The following is an 18,360-nucleotide window of genomic DNA, read 5'->3' as shown; positions in this document are numbered from 1 at the left end:
GACATAACATTGAACTTGAATTAGGATTCCTTTGGAGAAGCCTACCACTAGGGGTCTCTGCTGGTCTCATCTGAAGCAAGGAGATTATTTGTGTTATTGGATAGAAATGAGCGTTTGGGAGTATTCTATTTTCTCAATTTAAATGGTTGCTCTGGATAAGGCAATAGCCTAGGCCTACGTGTCTAGGCCAATCCACACATTCATCAAAGGCCACCGCACCTTTCCATTAAAAGTTATTTTATTGATAAGACACGGGCGTTTAATTCTGACAATGGATCGTGTGACAGCTCTCTGTGCCCACACAGAGGAAAGCACTGCGGTGAAGATCCTCATTCAGCAGTGCTTCCGCGTGTAGCCTGCATCACCCAGATGATTTGCGAAAAAAAGCTTGTGTACTCAGGAACTTTTCTCTGACGTGTTTCCCCCCTTGTGTCTCTTTCGAACCATTCAACACTTCCAACATGACTTGTCGCCCCGCAATTAGGACCGCTCTCTGTAAAGCTCGACTAGTCTTAATGTAACCAGATATTTAGCCTACATTTTCTTTTTCATTTCTACAATTTATTTATGACTTTATAAACGATTGTTTACTGTAATGCATCACGTTCATACAACCTCTGGGTGTACCTGGACTTCAGTGCTAGATTGTGGTACCTATGATGAAATTAATGAACGTTTCTGTTTGGTTAATATCAATGTCAGTGGTGAGTAGTACTGCTTTTTCTTTTTTGACGGTAGTAAGTTTTACACATGCCTATATTCCCTCAGCCGTCTATTAGTTTTGTCTCACTGCCCTGGTCATGCAGTGCATTCCAACTTAATTATAGGCCTATATTGGACCTTGCAGTCATGACATTGGCATAGGCCTAAACATTGGAGCAATCAATGTAATGATGTTGTGATCTGTCGGACTATTAGTAAATCTGTCACACCCAATGCATGATCATTTGTAATATTATTATTATTATTATTATTATTTTGTTTTTTTGGGGCGAGCATTTGTACTATTAATGTGCTTGCATGGGTATGAGCCAGCCATCACTGAATGAAGTGTGAAGAATGAATATCCTTTTCTTTTTTTTATTGTCAGACTCACTTAACAGGATCTTCAGCTTTTGAGCTTTGATGATATGCTACTGGTGGCTTGGTCATTCATATGTATGAAACATGTGACCATGTTAAAAATAGTAATTTTGTGTAAAATATTACTTGTATGGAATGCTAGGTACAGGTATCCACACAGGCAGTGCGTGTCTGTTTAGGTAGTTGCCATCTACAATGCAACTAATTACTAGTTACATTTCCTATGTGTTTGGTAGGTTTTGACAATCATAACGGCTCATCCTTCGGACTTAAAACATTGCGATGGATTTCTCATTTCCAACACAACGTGCTGTAGGAAGTGTCCAGACGGTAAGCTGATGTGTTTCATGAACTCCAATGTGTTTTTGCTGCTGCATAGCTTTTTACAGTACGGTACGTCACACGCAAGACACTTTTATCCCAAGTGACTGTCTAAAGTAGAATTAGACATAGACATAGGCCTAGACATAGACATCTTACTGATGTAGTTACAAGACTACAGTATTACATGATCTTATATAGTTCATACACCAGTTATTCCACTGTACCTAAAGAGGACATTGTAAGCGTACTTTTACTTGCTACACCTCTGCTTATAGTTATTATGGTTATTACAGCATTACAGTCTCTGGAGCAATGTTGTATTACCTGTACCTTGGTGCGTTACGTAACCGTGGATCGGATTTCCAGAGAGTCCTCATATTCTTCCAACTGGAATAAGATTTGAACCGGTAACCTTTGAATCCCAAACCACCTAAAACATTACGTAGTCTACGACTGCCCCCTTACATTACGTAGTGCCACAACTCAACTGCTGTTTGTATTGATGACACCAAAATGTGATGATACACAGGGAACTTGTTTGAGCAATGCATAAATTAACTTTTCATCAGTAGCCAATTTGGCTTGTAGATGTTAAGTCTCACTAGTCACACTCTGTACCATTCAACGTGGCAAGTAAGTTTTCTTAACTACCAGCCAAACTGAGTTTTCACCAGCATTTGGTCAATTGGCTGGTGTTGATTTAGAACCCTGTATCTGGGTAGCTATTCTATAAGCTGTTGTTTGGACAGTTTATCTCTCTAGGGCCTAACACTTTTGTCAAGAGATCTTGGATCCCGCAGCAGACACCTTCTTTTAATCATTCCATTAGAAAATTAGGGTTCGGGGCGCAATGGGGCTCAGTGGGCTAGTGCACCATACCATTACACTGGAGACCCGGGTTTGATTCCAGCCCGAGAGCGTTTCCTGACCCTTTCCCCGTCTCTCTATCTCCCCTCTCATTTCCTGTCTCTTGCACTGTCCTGTCAGGTAAATAAAGGTGAACAAGCTCCAAAATAGCAAAAAGAAAATCAGCAGTCAATCATGCTGTCGACCAGCGACATTTCTCAAAAAAAGTTGGCCTGTGTATAATTCTCGTAGCCCTTTCATGCAGATGGGACTGCTTGTTATCTGACTCACTGAATGCATAGCATAGTAAAAACATTTGGTAACACTTTACTTGACGCTGGTGTCATATGCATGTCATTACAGTGTCATGATAAGTCATAAACATTATGTCCATGTCATAAGCATTTTATGACTGTTGGCCTTAAGTGACATTCGGTTATGGCAAAATCAATGTCACTTAAGGCCAACAGTCATAAAATGTTTATGACATGGACACAATGTTTATGACACGTGCATAACTGTGCCATGACACTGTTATGACACTGTAATGACATGCATATGACACCAGCGTCAAGTAAAGTGTTACCAAACATTTGTTTCATGCTTTGCTAACAAGCATCCCCATGGTGATGATGAGACACTTAGCTCCATAATGCACAACGTTCCTCCAGTGGAACTCTGGAATAGTCACAGAAGATGACTGTAATAGTCATCTTCTGTTTACATGTTCATTGTTAAATGTTGAATGTTAAATGTTCATTTATACTGTATTTATTATTGACCACTTATTGTTACTAGTCTATCACTACCTGTCCTGTCTTGCACTTTATGTCAGTCTGTAAAATGTCAGTCTTGTACTGTATATGGGTGGTCGATGTGACGCCTTGTTTTTTCGTAACATTGGTTAAAAACCTACAAAACTGTTAATTTTCCTTTAAAAAAACAAATGTCAATGAAAGAAGATGTGGTACATTATGTTCCATATTAGTCTTAGATGAGAAGAAACATTTTTGTTAAGATTTATGTAAAGGTTTATATGTCAAATATCCTGCGGTGTGACTGTAACATTAATGAATTAATGAACTGTAATTTAATTTTGAATAATGTATGAAGCATTTGGCGTGATTGCATAAATATTAACTTTATATTAAGATATGTGAATGTGAAAAAAACTCAAGACAGACTGGCTCCTTACCAGTAAGTACCTCAGTTATTGGAGAGTGCTGTGGAAGTTTATGGTGACTATTAACCTCGTAGCCTCTTACTGCAGCAGGGGTCGCCGGTGACCCTATTCACTTGCTGAAAATGCTTAACTACATCATAACAACATTGCTGTGACATTACAGTGAGCCATAGTGTGCGTTAAGGGGTCAATATGTCTTCATATTGCAATGTTTCTGTCACACCATGCTTAGGTTCATTTTATGGTGTCCTGTGGTGTGACTGCTCTTATAGAAGGAAAAAAAATGTTTGTTTTATTAAATTAAAACACATATTAAGATTAAACACAATATCATTCTCAAGTTAGCATGAGCTCAGATGTCAGTCATGTGTACAAAAGGATTAAAATGGCCATAAGGCAGTGAATTTCCTGTGGTGTGACTTCATTTTCCTTGTGGTGTGTGACATGCCTATGCAATGTGTTGATGCAGGACACATTTTCCCAAAAATGACAAAAATAAGGCGAAATTCCACGGACCACTAAGTGCTTTATTTTTTTCTATTTTTTTCCAATTGTTTCCATCATATTTTTCAGGAATTGGAAAACTTTTTTTTTTTTTGTGTTACGCCCTTAAACGTCAACCACCCATATGTCTATGTCCTGGTATGGTAAAGACAGAAAACGCAATTTCATTTTCCTTGTATGACTTGTGCATATGAAGAAAGTGACAATAAAAAAAGCTGACTTGAAAAGTTATAAAGTTGAAAAGTTAACTACCATAGGACTACACTACTATGACATAACAGGGCCTTAAGTAATGCACTAAGACTTGGTCATTGCCATTCTGGTGACAGCAAATTTATGACGTTGTGCCTTAACGGGTTAACTTATGGCACTGCCTGCATATTGTAGGTGAATATGGACTCAGCAGGAAAGATTCTGAATGTCCAGAGGATACTGTGATCTGGCACTGGGACCAACGCTGTGGGACATTTAAGTACCCGGAGGCCTGCAGGGACTGTTCACGGTGTGACACGGATAGTAAGTAAACCAGAAACCCTTTTCATGTTGCTTAACTCTATGAATGGCTTATGTTACTGTCAGTATTTAATCTATATTCAGTCAGTCATTGAAAGTCAGTACAAAATAGTAATAATTTCCCCACATACAAAGATTTGTGGTTTGAGGTCATGTCGCAAGGTATATGTTCACGTTTCTAGATGTATCAGTCTTATACTTATACCTGTTTTTCTCGTAAGGAATCAGGCTACCTTTTTGGGGTTGTGTGTGTGTGTGTGTGTGTGTGTGTGTGTGTGTGTGTGTGTGTGTGTGTGTGTGTGTGTGTGTGTGTGTGTGTGTGTGTGTGTGTGTGTGTGTGTAAGGGGGGGGGGGTTGTGTCAGCCTGCTTATTGTGTTTTCCACAGAGAGCAAGAAGACGCATAACTGACTGTGGGCTATCCTGTGTGACCTAGTAACCTCACACCTCACCAGTGGTGATGCTCAACATAACTACTTTGATTTTTCTTTCTTCTAAAAGTGACAAGTCAGGCTTTCCATTTCTGTGACTTGTGTATTTACTAAGTGATGGTATGTATCAGTATAGTACAGGGCATTTTACAGGACATTGTAAAATGAAAAACTTAATTTTTTGGGAGCACATAACAACATTATGGAGCTATAGAAGTCACCGGGGCATCTTCAGATGTGGATAGTTTACTGTTTTAATGGGCACGTGCCAAGACTAATGTTTCCACATTGTTGCGTCTTCTTCGGAGTCAAATTGACATAGTGACTTCTTGCAGTATCTGCAATTACTAGTCCTTTCCTGTGACGCACCAGATTGTGAAGTACAGGGGTACGTTCCAATATGTTACCTTGCATCCTCGTACCAGGAAGTAATACGTCGTGATGACATCACTGACACTGTATTTCAATATCTCGCAAAAGCTCAATTGTAAAGTCATTTTCTCATGTGAGAATTGGATGGTGAATAAAGAACAGTCCCCCAAAAGTTGTTGTGACTTGGCTGACAGCTGGGAAACTTAATAGTTTTCTCCACGGAGGCTGGGCCAGCAGGCGGGGCGACCCAGGTGAAAAACCCATATACTTAAAGTGTACTTTTTTTGACCGTACTTAGTACAAAGTGTACTGTTTTCGGCGATTTAAAGTGCGCTTCATTGCACTATTAGTGCGCTGAAGCACTACTAAAGCAGTACTTCAGCACACTTGCAGCACACTGAGGATGCTAAATTGGCACCGCTTTTGGACAACTTTAAGTGCACTACAAGCATACTTTTGAAAGTATGCTCCAAACACGCTTTTCATGCATTCGTATGGCATTAAGAGTGTGCTTGAGTACACTTCTATAACATTTTATTGTTACTAGAAGTTCAGTAAAAGTATATTAACTTCATGCTTCTTTGGACTACATTGGGACATTTTAAGTCTGCAAAAAGTATGTCACATTAAGTATTGTAAATATATAACAGGTATGCTTGAAGTATATTTACAGTACACTCCCAAGTACATGAAATAATATAAATGTAATACTACAATCCATGCTGGTCCTCAGAGCTTGTACATTACACACAGCCACATGTCACAGTAGTGATACAGTATGCATGCCTAGCACAACTGACAATCATTGCATTGTTGCAGAGATTTCAGATACATATTTCACTTTATTTCAATCTTGTTCCACCTCCCTGCATTTGATCACTTCAATTGATCATTAATGGTATCCTTACATTCTTTGTTTGAACAACTAGTTCCAACTTACCTCCCACGATAATATCATGGGAAGTGTGAGCCTATATATACCAGAACATATACGTGACCATCATAATGACAGTGGGAACCTGGTCATTTTTTGTGTACCACTTTAAAATTGTAAAACTCCTAAAATAAATACAGAATATAACAATGGGTAATATTTTCATGCAAACCAAAAATATTCCTTCAGGATAAATGGCTTTCTGTTTGAGAAATTTAGCTCCAAGAAGTGCATTGCATGATGGGACATGTATGATGGTGCATGATGGGTAAATGCACTTTGTGTAAGCGCACTTTGAAGATATTTGGGTGAAGTAGCCTACAATCATGGTGCACAAAAAGTGTACTTGCAATATGTTAAAACGATTTACTTTAAAGTGCACTATAGAAAATCACACTTCAAAGACATTTGAGTGAAGTGTAATCATATTGCACTTTAAAAAAGTACAATTGCAATATGTTATTAAAAAATACACTTTTAGTAAGTTCACTATTAGAACACTATTAGTATATTCCTCTAAATACACTTTAGCCAAACATCTTCGAAGTCCACTTGAAGTATGGTTCGCTAAGTGTACTTTCTTTGAGAGCAACTTAATTACATCTAATTTTACGTACACTTTAAATAAGCATATTGTAAACATACTTTTTCTTAGCACAAAAAGCACGAGTGCACTTTTAACATGCTAAGTACACTTCAGTCATGCTTTTATTGTACTAAATTGAACCACTTTTTCACCTGGGGAGGCTGCAAGCACAAGTGGAGGACGGCGGTATCGGATCGGAAGTGCAAAAACCTGGATCGGGACATCTCTAGAGGACGCATATTGGAACGCACCCCAGGAGCGCAGAGGATAGCTTTCTCTTCTACACAACACCATGGAGCGGTGCTCTCAAGTAGTTAAAACAGGGGGGTTGTTGCCCAGCCCTGGCCAACCGGTGGAGCACTCCCCTGCCATGCGGCTGGGTTCGATTCCCGGCCCGGGTCCTTTGCTGACCCCTCTCCGTCTCTCTCCCAGTTCGCTTCCTGTCCACCTCTCACGCTGTCCTGTCGAGTAAAATAGAAAAAGAACAAAAAAAGAGAAATCTTTAAAGCAGGGGGGTTGTCACTTTTTTAAAGGAGGAGAACATTTTGCATGGACCCCCTTCATAATCATATTGCATTGGGTTTTTTTGTAGCTTTTAAAACTTTTTTGTCAATTTAATGCAAAAGTGTAGGGTGTGTATAATTTTTGTGTGTGTGTGAATTGTGGGCCTACTGTGTGTGTCAGTCACATGTAGAGTAGAATAGTGTACTTTTATTGTCTCTTCTTATGGAGTAAATGAAATGAATGGGGTGTCGTGCCGAAAAGCGAGTCCCTGCCAGAACACGAGTGCTCTCATTGAAACCAATGACCAATTTTTCAGATATTTTTTACCCATTTTTGCAGACAAATCCGACACAATTTAAGATGGAAAGCCTATCAATAGAGCATCTGCATTCCTTCTGGAAGTACCACAAAGAGCTGGTTACAATTTCAGTATTATTTCCATAAAAGAATCGAAGAATTGTCATTGTGTTACGGTTTCATTCAAATAGCTCATATTAAAGAGGCACTAGGTAGGATGACATCATTTTGTTCGGTGCACAAGGCATGCCTGTCTCAAAATCTACACCGTAATGAGAAAATGCTGTTCAAATAAACTTGCGGTGAGACTGTTTTTCATCACAGAATGCCAGCAGTTGATACAAATCTGAATATGGTATGTAAAGGAATGTTTCAAATGAAAAGAGTTTCTCACGACACTCGTTCGGTCCGACGCTGTCAAAAGTTGCATTTGGGGTTTTCTGACAGTGGACCGTGGAAGTGGTCGCGATAAGGCATCGTTCAATTACTAAAGACTCTCATAAGCATAGGCTGACTCGGGACCGTGATTAATTAAACTTTTAATCCTACCTGGAGCCCCTTTAAGTGGAGGACGAGTAATGTTTCATAAGCACATGTTTAGTTCATTAATTATGTAGTTAATTCTGCAAAAAATAGTATAATTTTCTATAATGAGGGCACTCGTGTTCTGGCAGGGACTCGCTTTTCGGCACAACAGGGGCTTCACTGTACAGTAGAGATCCTCTTCAACCTGCTCTGCTGTAGTACTTTCACATACTGAATTGCAAACCACCTTTTCATGGACCCACAGGGGTGCCCACGCCCCACTTTGAGAACATCTGGGTTAATGCAGCACTTCTTTTGCCTGCTCAACACCAGACTAAGGACGCAAGTGAGATGGTCTGGAGGCTACCTATGCAATTTGGCATTGGAAAGGTGTGGGTGATGATTGCCCATGGCCGTTTATTGGGCGTTGCGAATGTGTCATTTGGCATACATAAGTTTGCCCATAGCCAATCATGTCGCTTGTATCTGTTCAAACAAACTGCAGTCATCGCCTTTCCACCCCTCCCCACTCTCTGATTGGAGCTTAACATCTGATACCACTCCCCCTGAGGGATAGAATCCATGCTGTCTTTCGGATCGGAGCGATTGTGCAAAGCAGCATGGGATTTCCCAGGCTACCACTTATTGACTGGAGTGATTAGACATGACATTGAAGCATATTCCTGTCGCACACCAAATGCCATGGTCAGGTCTTGTTGCCCTATGCATCAATGGTGTGTGTGGGCCAACTGTAATATAATATGTATAGGCTATTTAAATTGATCTCATGGGCTGAATAAAATGGCTCAGCGGGCCAGATTTGGTACCTGGGCCCGAGTTTGACATCCCTGACTTACAGTATGCCATTATTTACCTCTTTCCTGTAAAGTCCCGTGTCATTGTAGCTCTGACTCACAGTGGTTAGAGGGGCAGGGCATGTCAGAGCAAGGTAAGAACAGAGGGGTCAGCATCCTGACAGCGAACTTTACATTACATTGCATTTATCAGATGTTAACGTGTGTACTTTGTTGTCATTTTATTCAATTTCAGATAACCAAGTTGAGAAGAAGGAATGTAAAACCAAACACAACCGTGAATGCAAATGTAAAGATGGATTTGACAATAAAGGAAGTGATGGTAACCCTATATGCATTGAGAACAAAACGAAAAGCAAAACAAAAACTATATGTAAGGACGTTTCTTTTTTTCTTGAATGCTCTGAGAAAAATCTCCAAATTCCGTTTATTACATATTTACATTGCATTAAATTTAAATTCATTAATACATTATTTACTTTTAATTTACTATGTTCGTACAATTATTAAATTATTTTACATATTTCCTTTAGATAATACTACCCATAGTATTTCTTTAATCTTTCTCTTTCTCATATTGCATATTGAATGACAACTGTGTATGATGATATGCTGTATGAATATTGCTATAAATTGTTTACTTGGTGTTCAGAATATGATCTACTTAACTGTACATTAACTGTAGGTTTCATGTAAATGATTGGCGTGTTCAGCTGCTCTTCCATATTGGCTATTGGTCTTTTATTTGCTGAGGGTTTTATTACCATACGTTCACTGGCTTTTACTTTGTCCATGGTTTTAAGTCGTACAATCACAATGCAAAGTTTGAGATGCTTCTAACAGCTGAACATTCCACTGAAGAGGGAACACATTATAGTCTAACGTTTTTTTTTTTCAAACATTTCTTTATTAAAGTTTTTTAGTCTTTAACACAAACACAACCCCAAACCCAAGGCACATACAAAACAAATAAACAAACAAATAATAAAAAACCCAAATAAACAAAAAAACAATAAAATAAACAAATGAATTATAGCCTAACGTTTTACATATGAGCAACTGTCTCCTTATCTAGTTGTCCTTTCTGTGACCTGTCCCTTTTTCTAGGTAGTCGGGGTGAGTTCATGGATCAAAATGGAAAGTGTGCACATTGCCAAAGGTAAATTGCATCTTTTCTTTCCATTGTTGTTGTTATTTCTCATACATTGGCCTTGACCTACGAGACCGAAAGCTGATTCACCGCTGTGATTAAAAGACTCCTGCAGTGACTACTGCGAATTATTTGGGTCGGCCATGTTGTGGTTTTCCTGTGTATGTTTTTGTAGCGCTGAAATTTCCTGGCATGAAAAAACTACAGTACTAAGGACGTTCTTAATAGGCAGTTTCCTTTGAAGCATCAGGTAGAGACTTGCTAGGAGAATTCCCCCTCACCGCCTAAAGAGTTCACATTGTGACCCCAGAGTCTGTGCATCACTTATCTGGTGAATATGGACACCATATTGGGGTTGCTGTTTGACTGCCAGACTGATGATGTATTGTTGTTGTATTGTGGACTCGACTACACTATAACAGAATTGATATGATATTACCGATACCGAGAGCTGTAGCCTCTAACTGCAGATAGGGTCACCGGCGGGCCTGTTCACTATTTACTGAAAATACTCAACAACATCATAACAACATAGCTATGACATTATCGAGAGACTTAAGTAACAGATTAAGACATAGCCATTACAATTTTGTGAAAATAAGGTTATAACAGAGACTCTGTGCAGAGGCGTTAAGTTTATAACAGAGGCTCTGCGCAAAGGCGTTAAGATTACAACAGAGGCTCTGTGCAGAGGCGTTCATCCAGTATTGCATAGCCTACACGTAGTGCTTCAGTGCAGGGTCAGGGAAATCTCCCAAGGTGATCTCCCCTGGGTGGGAGGCCATACTCCATGGGGAGACATGCTGTGTAATGGCACCAATAGACCAGACGCGACATGAGCGACTCCGGAGACAGAAGTAATTGACTTTGTTTTGAGTCGCTGGAAACAGAAGAGACAAAAGCAATTTGAGCAACTAGAGGCAATTTGAGTAACAGTTTGTAGTTGGAATTGTAGTTGGTAGTTATGCAAAAATGTCGGAATGCTTGCATACTCTGTCGCTTCTATCTCTCGTATTGGTCTTGCTGCACCGTCCAGCGATTCTTTGTTCTTTATCTTGTTGCTACCAGTGTGGTCACCCGGTTAATAACCAAAGCACCAATTTTTAGCCATAATATTTTAGTGAGGGGTGCAGTGGTGCATTGCGCTAATGCCCCATACCCAGTGCTTGAAGTGGAAAAAGGAGGTGCAGGAACCCTAATCGTCTGCAAATACCATCCAAAGAGAAGTGCAGGAACCCTGATTTTCATCAGTACCAAATCAGTACAAGTGATGTTTTTGCAGGCCTATTGACTGCACACATTTCGAAAATCTTGTTTTGAACTTATATAATGCGGCGCACAAGATAAGTTCTGCTGGAACGCTGATGATGAAAATGATGAGGAAGGGGAACGGGGTTCCCCCCACTTCAAGCTCTGCCCATACCATCATGGGGCTAATTGTCTGTGGGGATGAAGGTTTGGGTCTGGCCTGGTCTGCCATTCCCCAACCCAACTCCATCTCACTCTCTCCCACTCTTTTCCTGCCATGACCCCCACTTTCACTTCCCTTATATGAATAAAAAGGCACAAAAGTCCAGGAAAAAAGGTCAAAGTTTGCCCACCACAATGTAAACGTGTAATCTGCCCGTACGTAACCCCCACCCCCCTGTCTCATCCCTGCCCGGTTCTTGTTTTTGGGGGTGGGCTGGAGTAGGGGTGGGTGGTTTTCTTGCCTTTACTGGATCGGGACAAATCCGTAGACAGGATTTGGTTTTGGTTTCAGTGATCAGAGTATGATTAAGTATTGGTTTTCATATTGGTCCAAATCTTGGATTCAGCTTTCAGCAGAACTATGGATGACAAGGCCCTACATAGTATCATTCTGATGAGTGACTCACATCTCACATTTGCAGTACATAAATCATAAAATTATACATTACATAAAAACAACCATACCAACCATACAACCAACCAACCATACAACCATTGTTCATACATTGTTCTACTACAGCGTACATGTACCCCATACTTGCATTTACCCAACTGTGCCACCATCTATACAGCCCCACATGCAACACATATCTTGACCAATACATCACCCATGTTACGAAGGTCATCATGTACAAGCAGTATGTAGCAAGTGCACACACCAAATAAACATGCCACAGTCAACCATACCAGTTTTAATTGAACTCTTAAAGAGTAGAAATGAAGCTCATTTCAGATAAGATTTGGTTCCACTTGTTGTAATTCTACAGGTTCGAGTCCGGACTGGGTCCTTTGCCAGCCCCACCCCATCTCTCTCTTTCCCATTCTCTTCCTGTCATACTTTTGGTTGTCCTATAATCAATGAAGACACAGAAGCCCTTCAGAAGAGCTGTAGAGCTGCAATTACTCTGGCCACCTGCAGACTTCTCTCTGACTTATGACTGCCCTGTTTTAGAGTCATTTGACTCTCCATAGTACGCTATCTGGATTGGTAAAGGTTTTCTCTGCAATATTGACACCTCATTTTCTACTGTGCAGTGTTAGTCCAGCCAGCGTGTAGTCAGGCATGTGTTGTTGTGTGGAGGAGATAGTTTTGTTAGGAAGGAAAGCATTGTTTTGTCCCCAGCATTTACATGTAGGTATAGCATGGATATAGCTCTGGCCTAATGACTTGGTCAGCTGCAGGTTCGATTCGGCATTAGGTATTAGGAGGAAAACACAAAGAAATGGTCTTCTTGGAACTGCCAAATGACGTTTGGGTAGGGGCATCCCCCCTACACTATCACTTCTCCCTTTTCGTCCCTGTGTTCCCTCCGATGATGCAAGTCCTAGCCATGGTGACGTCATTAAGACTTTCCTGCATGCACTGTAGGTTTAAGGCTCCTTATAAACGTAATCCATTTTTATAAAGACATCTTTACTGTATTTATGATTGTCTACGGACTTGAAAATATTGATGGGTGTATGTGCATGCGATCATCTTTTGGAAAGGGAATCTTGACACATAAACTTAAAGAATTCTACCGCAGATGACAAATGGTACAGATAATATTTAGGCCCAATCTCAATTCACCCCTTGGCCCTACCCCTTACACCCCCTCCGTTTGGTGTAGGGGTAGGGGTATCCCAATAGTCGTTAAGGCAGAGGGGTAGGGGTAAGGGGGAGGGTGTTGTAGCCCTCAAAAAGGAGGGGTTCGGACAGGCAGACTGAGTTTGTGTTTATTTGGAAGGCTTTGTTAGATTCACAACTCTAGCATTTTGGTGAAAAATATTACAGCCAAGATGCTTTATGTAAAAACTGTTGAACAAGGCCCTGCCGTGGCTGACCCGGGTTTGATTCCAGGCCCGGTTCCTTTGCCGGCCCTTCCCCGTCTCTCTCTCCCCACTCGCTTCCTGTCACCACCCTCACTGTCCTATCATAAATAAAGTCAGAAAGACCTGTTTTTTCCTTTTAAAAAAATGTTGAACAAAACAACTTCATTGCTCTTTATGGCTCAACATTTGTTCCCTCCCAGAGAACACTGTAGAAAACCAGAGTGTAACGGTACACACATCTGTTCCGAAGAAGGTGAGTTTGACATTCTCATACCCTTATGTAGTTGTCCTTCCCTGTTTGGTTATTGTGTAAAAAACACATAGTATGTACACACTGTACTGACTGGAGCTTTATTTTTCCAAGGAAATGGAGTTGTTGAAAAAGAGCTGCCCATCTGGCTGATTGTGGTCACCCCGGTGATGACTGTACTGCTGGGGATCGTATGCGTCGGCCTCATGGTGACTGTTCAGCGCCGTAGAACACCCTTCCGGAATGGTGAGGAAGTCAATGGAAAGCTGCCTACTCATCATGACCAGAACGCATTTCAAATTAGACAGATGCCCATCACACGGTTGAACGGAGGAGGTGAGTAAAAAAAACTTCCGTCTTAGAATGGCATGACCAATTATCAATGGCCATGTCCATTGCATTTCTAGAAATCACTGTAACATATCAATAGCAATAGCAATAGTATTTATAGCACATTATCATACACAACTGCCATGTGCTTGAGTGGAAAGAAAGGAGAGAGAGAAGAAAAATAAAAAGTAAGACCGTAGATTACCCACCAAAAGCAGATATGGAAATACAGCTGTGTTTAATTTCTTTGACACAGGCACTGTTAGAATAGCTCTAATTTCAACAGGAAGCTGGTTCCAGCATTTGACAGCCTAATGGCTAAATGCCATTTCATCCTGACTGGATTATACCTAGGCAAACCAGTAGAGGAGACTCTGAAGCCTGAAGACAAGATTTGGATGACCGTGCTCTAGTATATCTGCTAAATAATTAGGGCCAGTTAGTGATTTATAGAAAATAAGATGCGTTTTCAGCTCAATTCGGAACTTCACTAGGAGCCAGTGCAATGACCTAAGTACTGGACTGATATGATCTCTTTTCCTTATTTTGATAAGAATTCTATCAGCAGCATTTTGGATTACTTGAACTATCTGTCTGGCTTTTGGGGAAGGCCTATAAGTATGGTACCACAATATTAAACTCTACAGGAAATAAAAGTATGGATTAATTTCTACAGATCCTGTTTAGATACAAAACGTAGTCTTAGCTATGTTTCTAAGTTCCAAAAAGCTGATTTAGTTATGTTATCTTATTTTAAGTAAGTAGCACATACATAAAATAGATTTTTTCCCCCTACTCAAAGCCATGAGTCCATGTGCACAGTCAGTGTCCAGGTGCTGGCCTCATGCAGTCAAAGTTATTCAAGGAAAAGAGGGGGTAAATCACAGCACACACTGGTCTTATTTGCTGAAACTTTCTTAGGTGAACAATAGGACTGTAACCATACACTCAACTCACAATTCGGTATGTATCACGATTTCCGTCCTATGGTTTGATACACCCAACGGTTTTATAAATGTATCTTTTAAAATTAATTATTTTGCTTTTTGCTTTTGTTCTCTGGACCGAAGGGTAACAGAACTTTGAAAGGGCGTATCACGATACTGCCTCCTTGCACCACGATACAATATCGTGACTCTGCATATCACGATTTCTCAGTTCGATACAATATTGTTACAGCCCTAGTGAACAACGTGTGTCGCTATTGCTTCAAGCGGATATTTGGTGTATAAACTATTAGGCGTATAAACTTATAGGTGTATAGACTAATATGCGTATGAACTATTAGACATATAAACTAGTAAACCTTCAGCAAAGAACACCAGTGTATTGTGATTTACCCCTCTTTTCCTTGGATAATTTTTTTTCCTAATCATATGTTGTTCATAAATCAATATACAATGTTTTCCTAGCTTTGTAAAAAATACTAAATAACAAATTGTCAATATGATAACTAATAATTATGCTTCTTTTCTTAACAGATCATTCCTTTGATCCTCTGTTGAAACCCATTCCACGGGTTAGTGCTGCCATATATCTTTTATTATGCCATCCCACAGTCCACCATCAATGTGTCAGACAGAATAGTTATTATTTCGTCATTGAAGCACAGTACATTTTTTCAGAAATATCTGATGCAGGGTCATGATGATATGCATTACAACAGCTAATGGTAATGAATTTACACATAAAGTTTTCTCTGCAGCTGCAGGTGACACATTAGAGATAACCGAACAATCATAACCAACATGTGTGCCTGCAAACTGATGGAATTTCAATGCCTTACATAATGAAAGCATTACAGATTTGATTTCTGACCACACCATTGCTTACTGGAGTTGCTCTACACCATATCATTACATTGCATTTTGATGATTTTATTTTGTCTTTTTTTCTTTCAAAGGACATGATGGCAACAGCACCTGTTCTGGACGTCCCTGTGCAGCCTTCGGAGGACGGCCAGATGAACACCTACCCCAAACTCCTGATGACGAACGAGTGTAGGGAAGGTCTCTTCCCCTTGGCCCCTCTCCAGAACAGGCAGCAGCCTTGTATGTCCGCCAACCCTTTCCTTAACCCCTTTTAACCTTTAACCCTTTTAGGGAAAGGGTGCCCTCTGCCTATTTAATACTAAATATCTTAGCCTCTGAAGCACACACACATGAAATAGGTTGCATTTAAAAGCTAGGACCCTCATTTTGCATACCATAAGAATGTGTTCATTCAGCTCTAACATACACCCACATTTTTCATAAAAAACCCTCAAATCTCAAGAGCCTGAATGCAGTGTATACAGTATGTGTCTCCAAGCTAAACTGGGTTAATATAATACTGCAATAGATTTAAGTTGCAGCTTGTACCAGTGCAGTAGTTGCCACGTATTGCAACAAAATATACAGTATAACAATTACAACAATCAGATTTGTATTAAGTGAGCTTTCAAGTTTCATATTCAAGTAGATTATTACTGTCTTTGATACTCTCTGCATTTTTGTAGGTTGAGATTGTCAAGATAGATCAATCAATATGAACAAATTAAATAGCTATTTATTTAAGTCAGTGACCGGGTCTCTTACACAGATGGCTAAAATGTCACGGCTATCACACGTTTGCTTCGAGCTACGTAGGTCGTCGCTGGTGTCAAGCACTGCTGTAGGAAGTAGGCTGAAGCACGCTGATAACTCAGGGGTGTAATAGGCCTACTTCCTTTCAATATACGTGTATTTGAAGATGCGTTGTCCAGATTATCAGGTTTTCTTATAAAGCCATCGCAGCTTCTTCTCTCTTCCCTCCACACCGTGGGTGTATCACACGCTGCAGGAGGTGACCGACGCGCGTGGTTGCAGATTAACATCATAGATACACGCAATGCTACCAGAGAAGTATGATACAGTGTGGAAAACAGAGAACACAATTTTCACACAAGAGTTATGCAAGTACACCCACACACACGGTCAAAGATAACGTCAAGATGTTTTTTTTTATTATTTGACTTCATATTTGGTCAATTTTAGTTGGCCTGGTGGTGTCTCTGTGCATGACCTTTATGTGTCGGTCTCCATACTGTATCTCCCAGGCATTGTTGAAGAAATGTAGTGGTTCTCAATTATAGTTCTCAATTTTTTTTGAACAAATATCCAGGACTCATGGCATCTGTCTCATTTATCTACCCATTTGAATTGTTTATCTAATGTACTTTTTATGTAATTTGGTCACATGAGGCTAAAACTGAAGTAAACTGCACTGTGCTGGCACTACTGGAAGGGTCAGCACAATTATATCACTATTATAGCCCTCTATGGGTCCCTGTTGACCTTAGAGGGGCACGACAAAAGGGACAGTTGTCCCGGGCCCAGGGAGAGAGGGGGTCCTCATTATTATATTGTATGTATTGGGCTTGGGGCCCTTTCAGATTACTTTGTCCTGGGTCCGGTCTAAGCTCTCAGTGGCCCTGCATGGCGTGGGACCACTATGAGTGCCTGAGTGCCACTGTGTACACCTGTGCATTTCTCTTGACTGTTCTGACATGTTTGTTCTCTCTCTCTCCCTTTCTCTCTCTTTCATTCTCTCTCTCTCTCTCTCTCTCTCTCTCTCTCTCTCTCTCTCTCTCTCTCTCTCTCTCTCTCTCTCGTCAGATGCCACCCAACACCACGAGCCTCAGGTGCTCTACGCCATCATCAAGGAGGTCCCCGTGCGGCGCTGGAAGGAGTTCCTGCGGCTGCTGTCGGTGCCGGACGAGGAGATGGAGCGCGTGGAGCTGGAACCGGGCATCTCCTACCTGGAGCGCCAGTACCAGATGCTGCGCCTCTGGAGCCAGGGCAGGAACGCAGACCTCCGCCACATAGACTCCACCCTTAGGGCCATGAACCTGACCAGCTGCGCTGACAACGTGCAGGAAAAACTACAGGGGGTCTTACAAACCATGCTGCTATCGCCGACTGAACAAGCATGACGAGAGAATCTACTATATATTCAGTTTTCGGAATCATTGGAGAATGTTTTTTTCCCCTCAAATATCTGAGGAAAGACTGTGTGTGTGTGTGTGTGTGTGTGTGTGTGGGGGGGGTTCTGGGTATGTGTGTGTGTGAGAGTGTTGCACAGAAATTGTATATTGTATTTATAAATTGTATTTTTGTACTTGCCTATTGTTCTCAGATATGTGTTACACATTGTAAAAGCATTTCACAAAGACAGATTTGTACTGTATCTGCACTGATCTTGATACTTCAGGGAAGTGGTTATTATGCATCCTACTGTAGGTGTACTGTGTACTGAATACTACTTCAGAAAAGTGAACATGTGGTCCATTTCAGAAAAGTAGCCAAAGTAGTTTGGTTCCTTTTTCATGAATCCAGATATTTGGATATTTACATAACTTACCTCTTCAGTAATTTGGTCAATTGGGCCTTAATTTCATGGTGTACAGATAAAAC

General features: G+C 40.6%; 1 protein-coding gene across 1 annotated transcript; it reads left to right on the top strand.

The window, feature by feature from the left end:
* The first annotated feature begins 275 nt into the window (after nucleotides 1-275).
* On the top strand, nucleotides 276-17,955 carry si:ch211-112c15.8 (tumor necrosis factor receptor superfamily member 1A). Its single transcript, XM_063208469.1, has 10 exons — nucleotides 276-704; nucleotides 1,320-1,413; nucleotides 4,328-4,456; nucleotides 9,151-9,288; nucleotides 10,023-10,074; nucleotides 13,548-13,600; nucleotides 13,712-13,933; nucleotides 15,409-15,446; nucleotides 15,831-15,978; nucleotides 17,563-17,955. The coding sequence occupies exons 1-10, from the start codon at nucleotides 657-659 to the stop codon at nucleotides 17,877-17,879; spliced, it is 1,239 nt and encodes a 412-aa protein (XP_063064539.1). The 5' UTR covers nucleotides 276-656; the 3' UTR covers nucleotides 17,880-17,955.
* The last annotated feature ends 405 nt before the right edge of the window (nucleotides 17,956-18,360 follow it).

Source organism: Engraulis encrasicolus, chromosome 10, assembly GCF_034702125.1.
Source record: "Engraulis encrasicolus isolate BLACKSEA-1 chromosome 10, IST_EnEncr_1.0, whole genome shotgun sequence".
Lineage (NCBI taxonomy): Eukaryota > Metazoa > Chordata > Actinopteri > Clupeiformes > Engraulidae > Engraulis > Engraulis encrasicolus.
The sequence above is the reverse complement of the archived record's forward strand: the minus strand, read 5'-3'. Positions and strand labels throughout refer to the sequence as shown.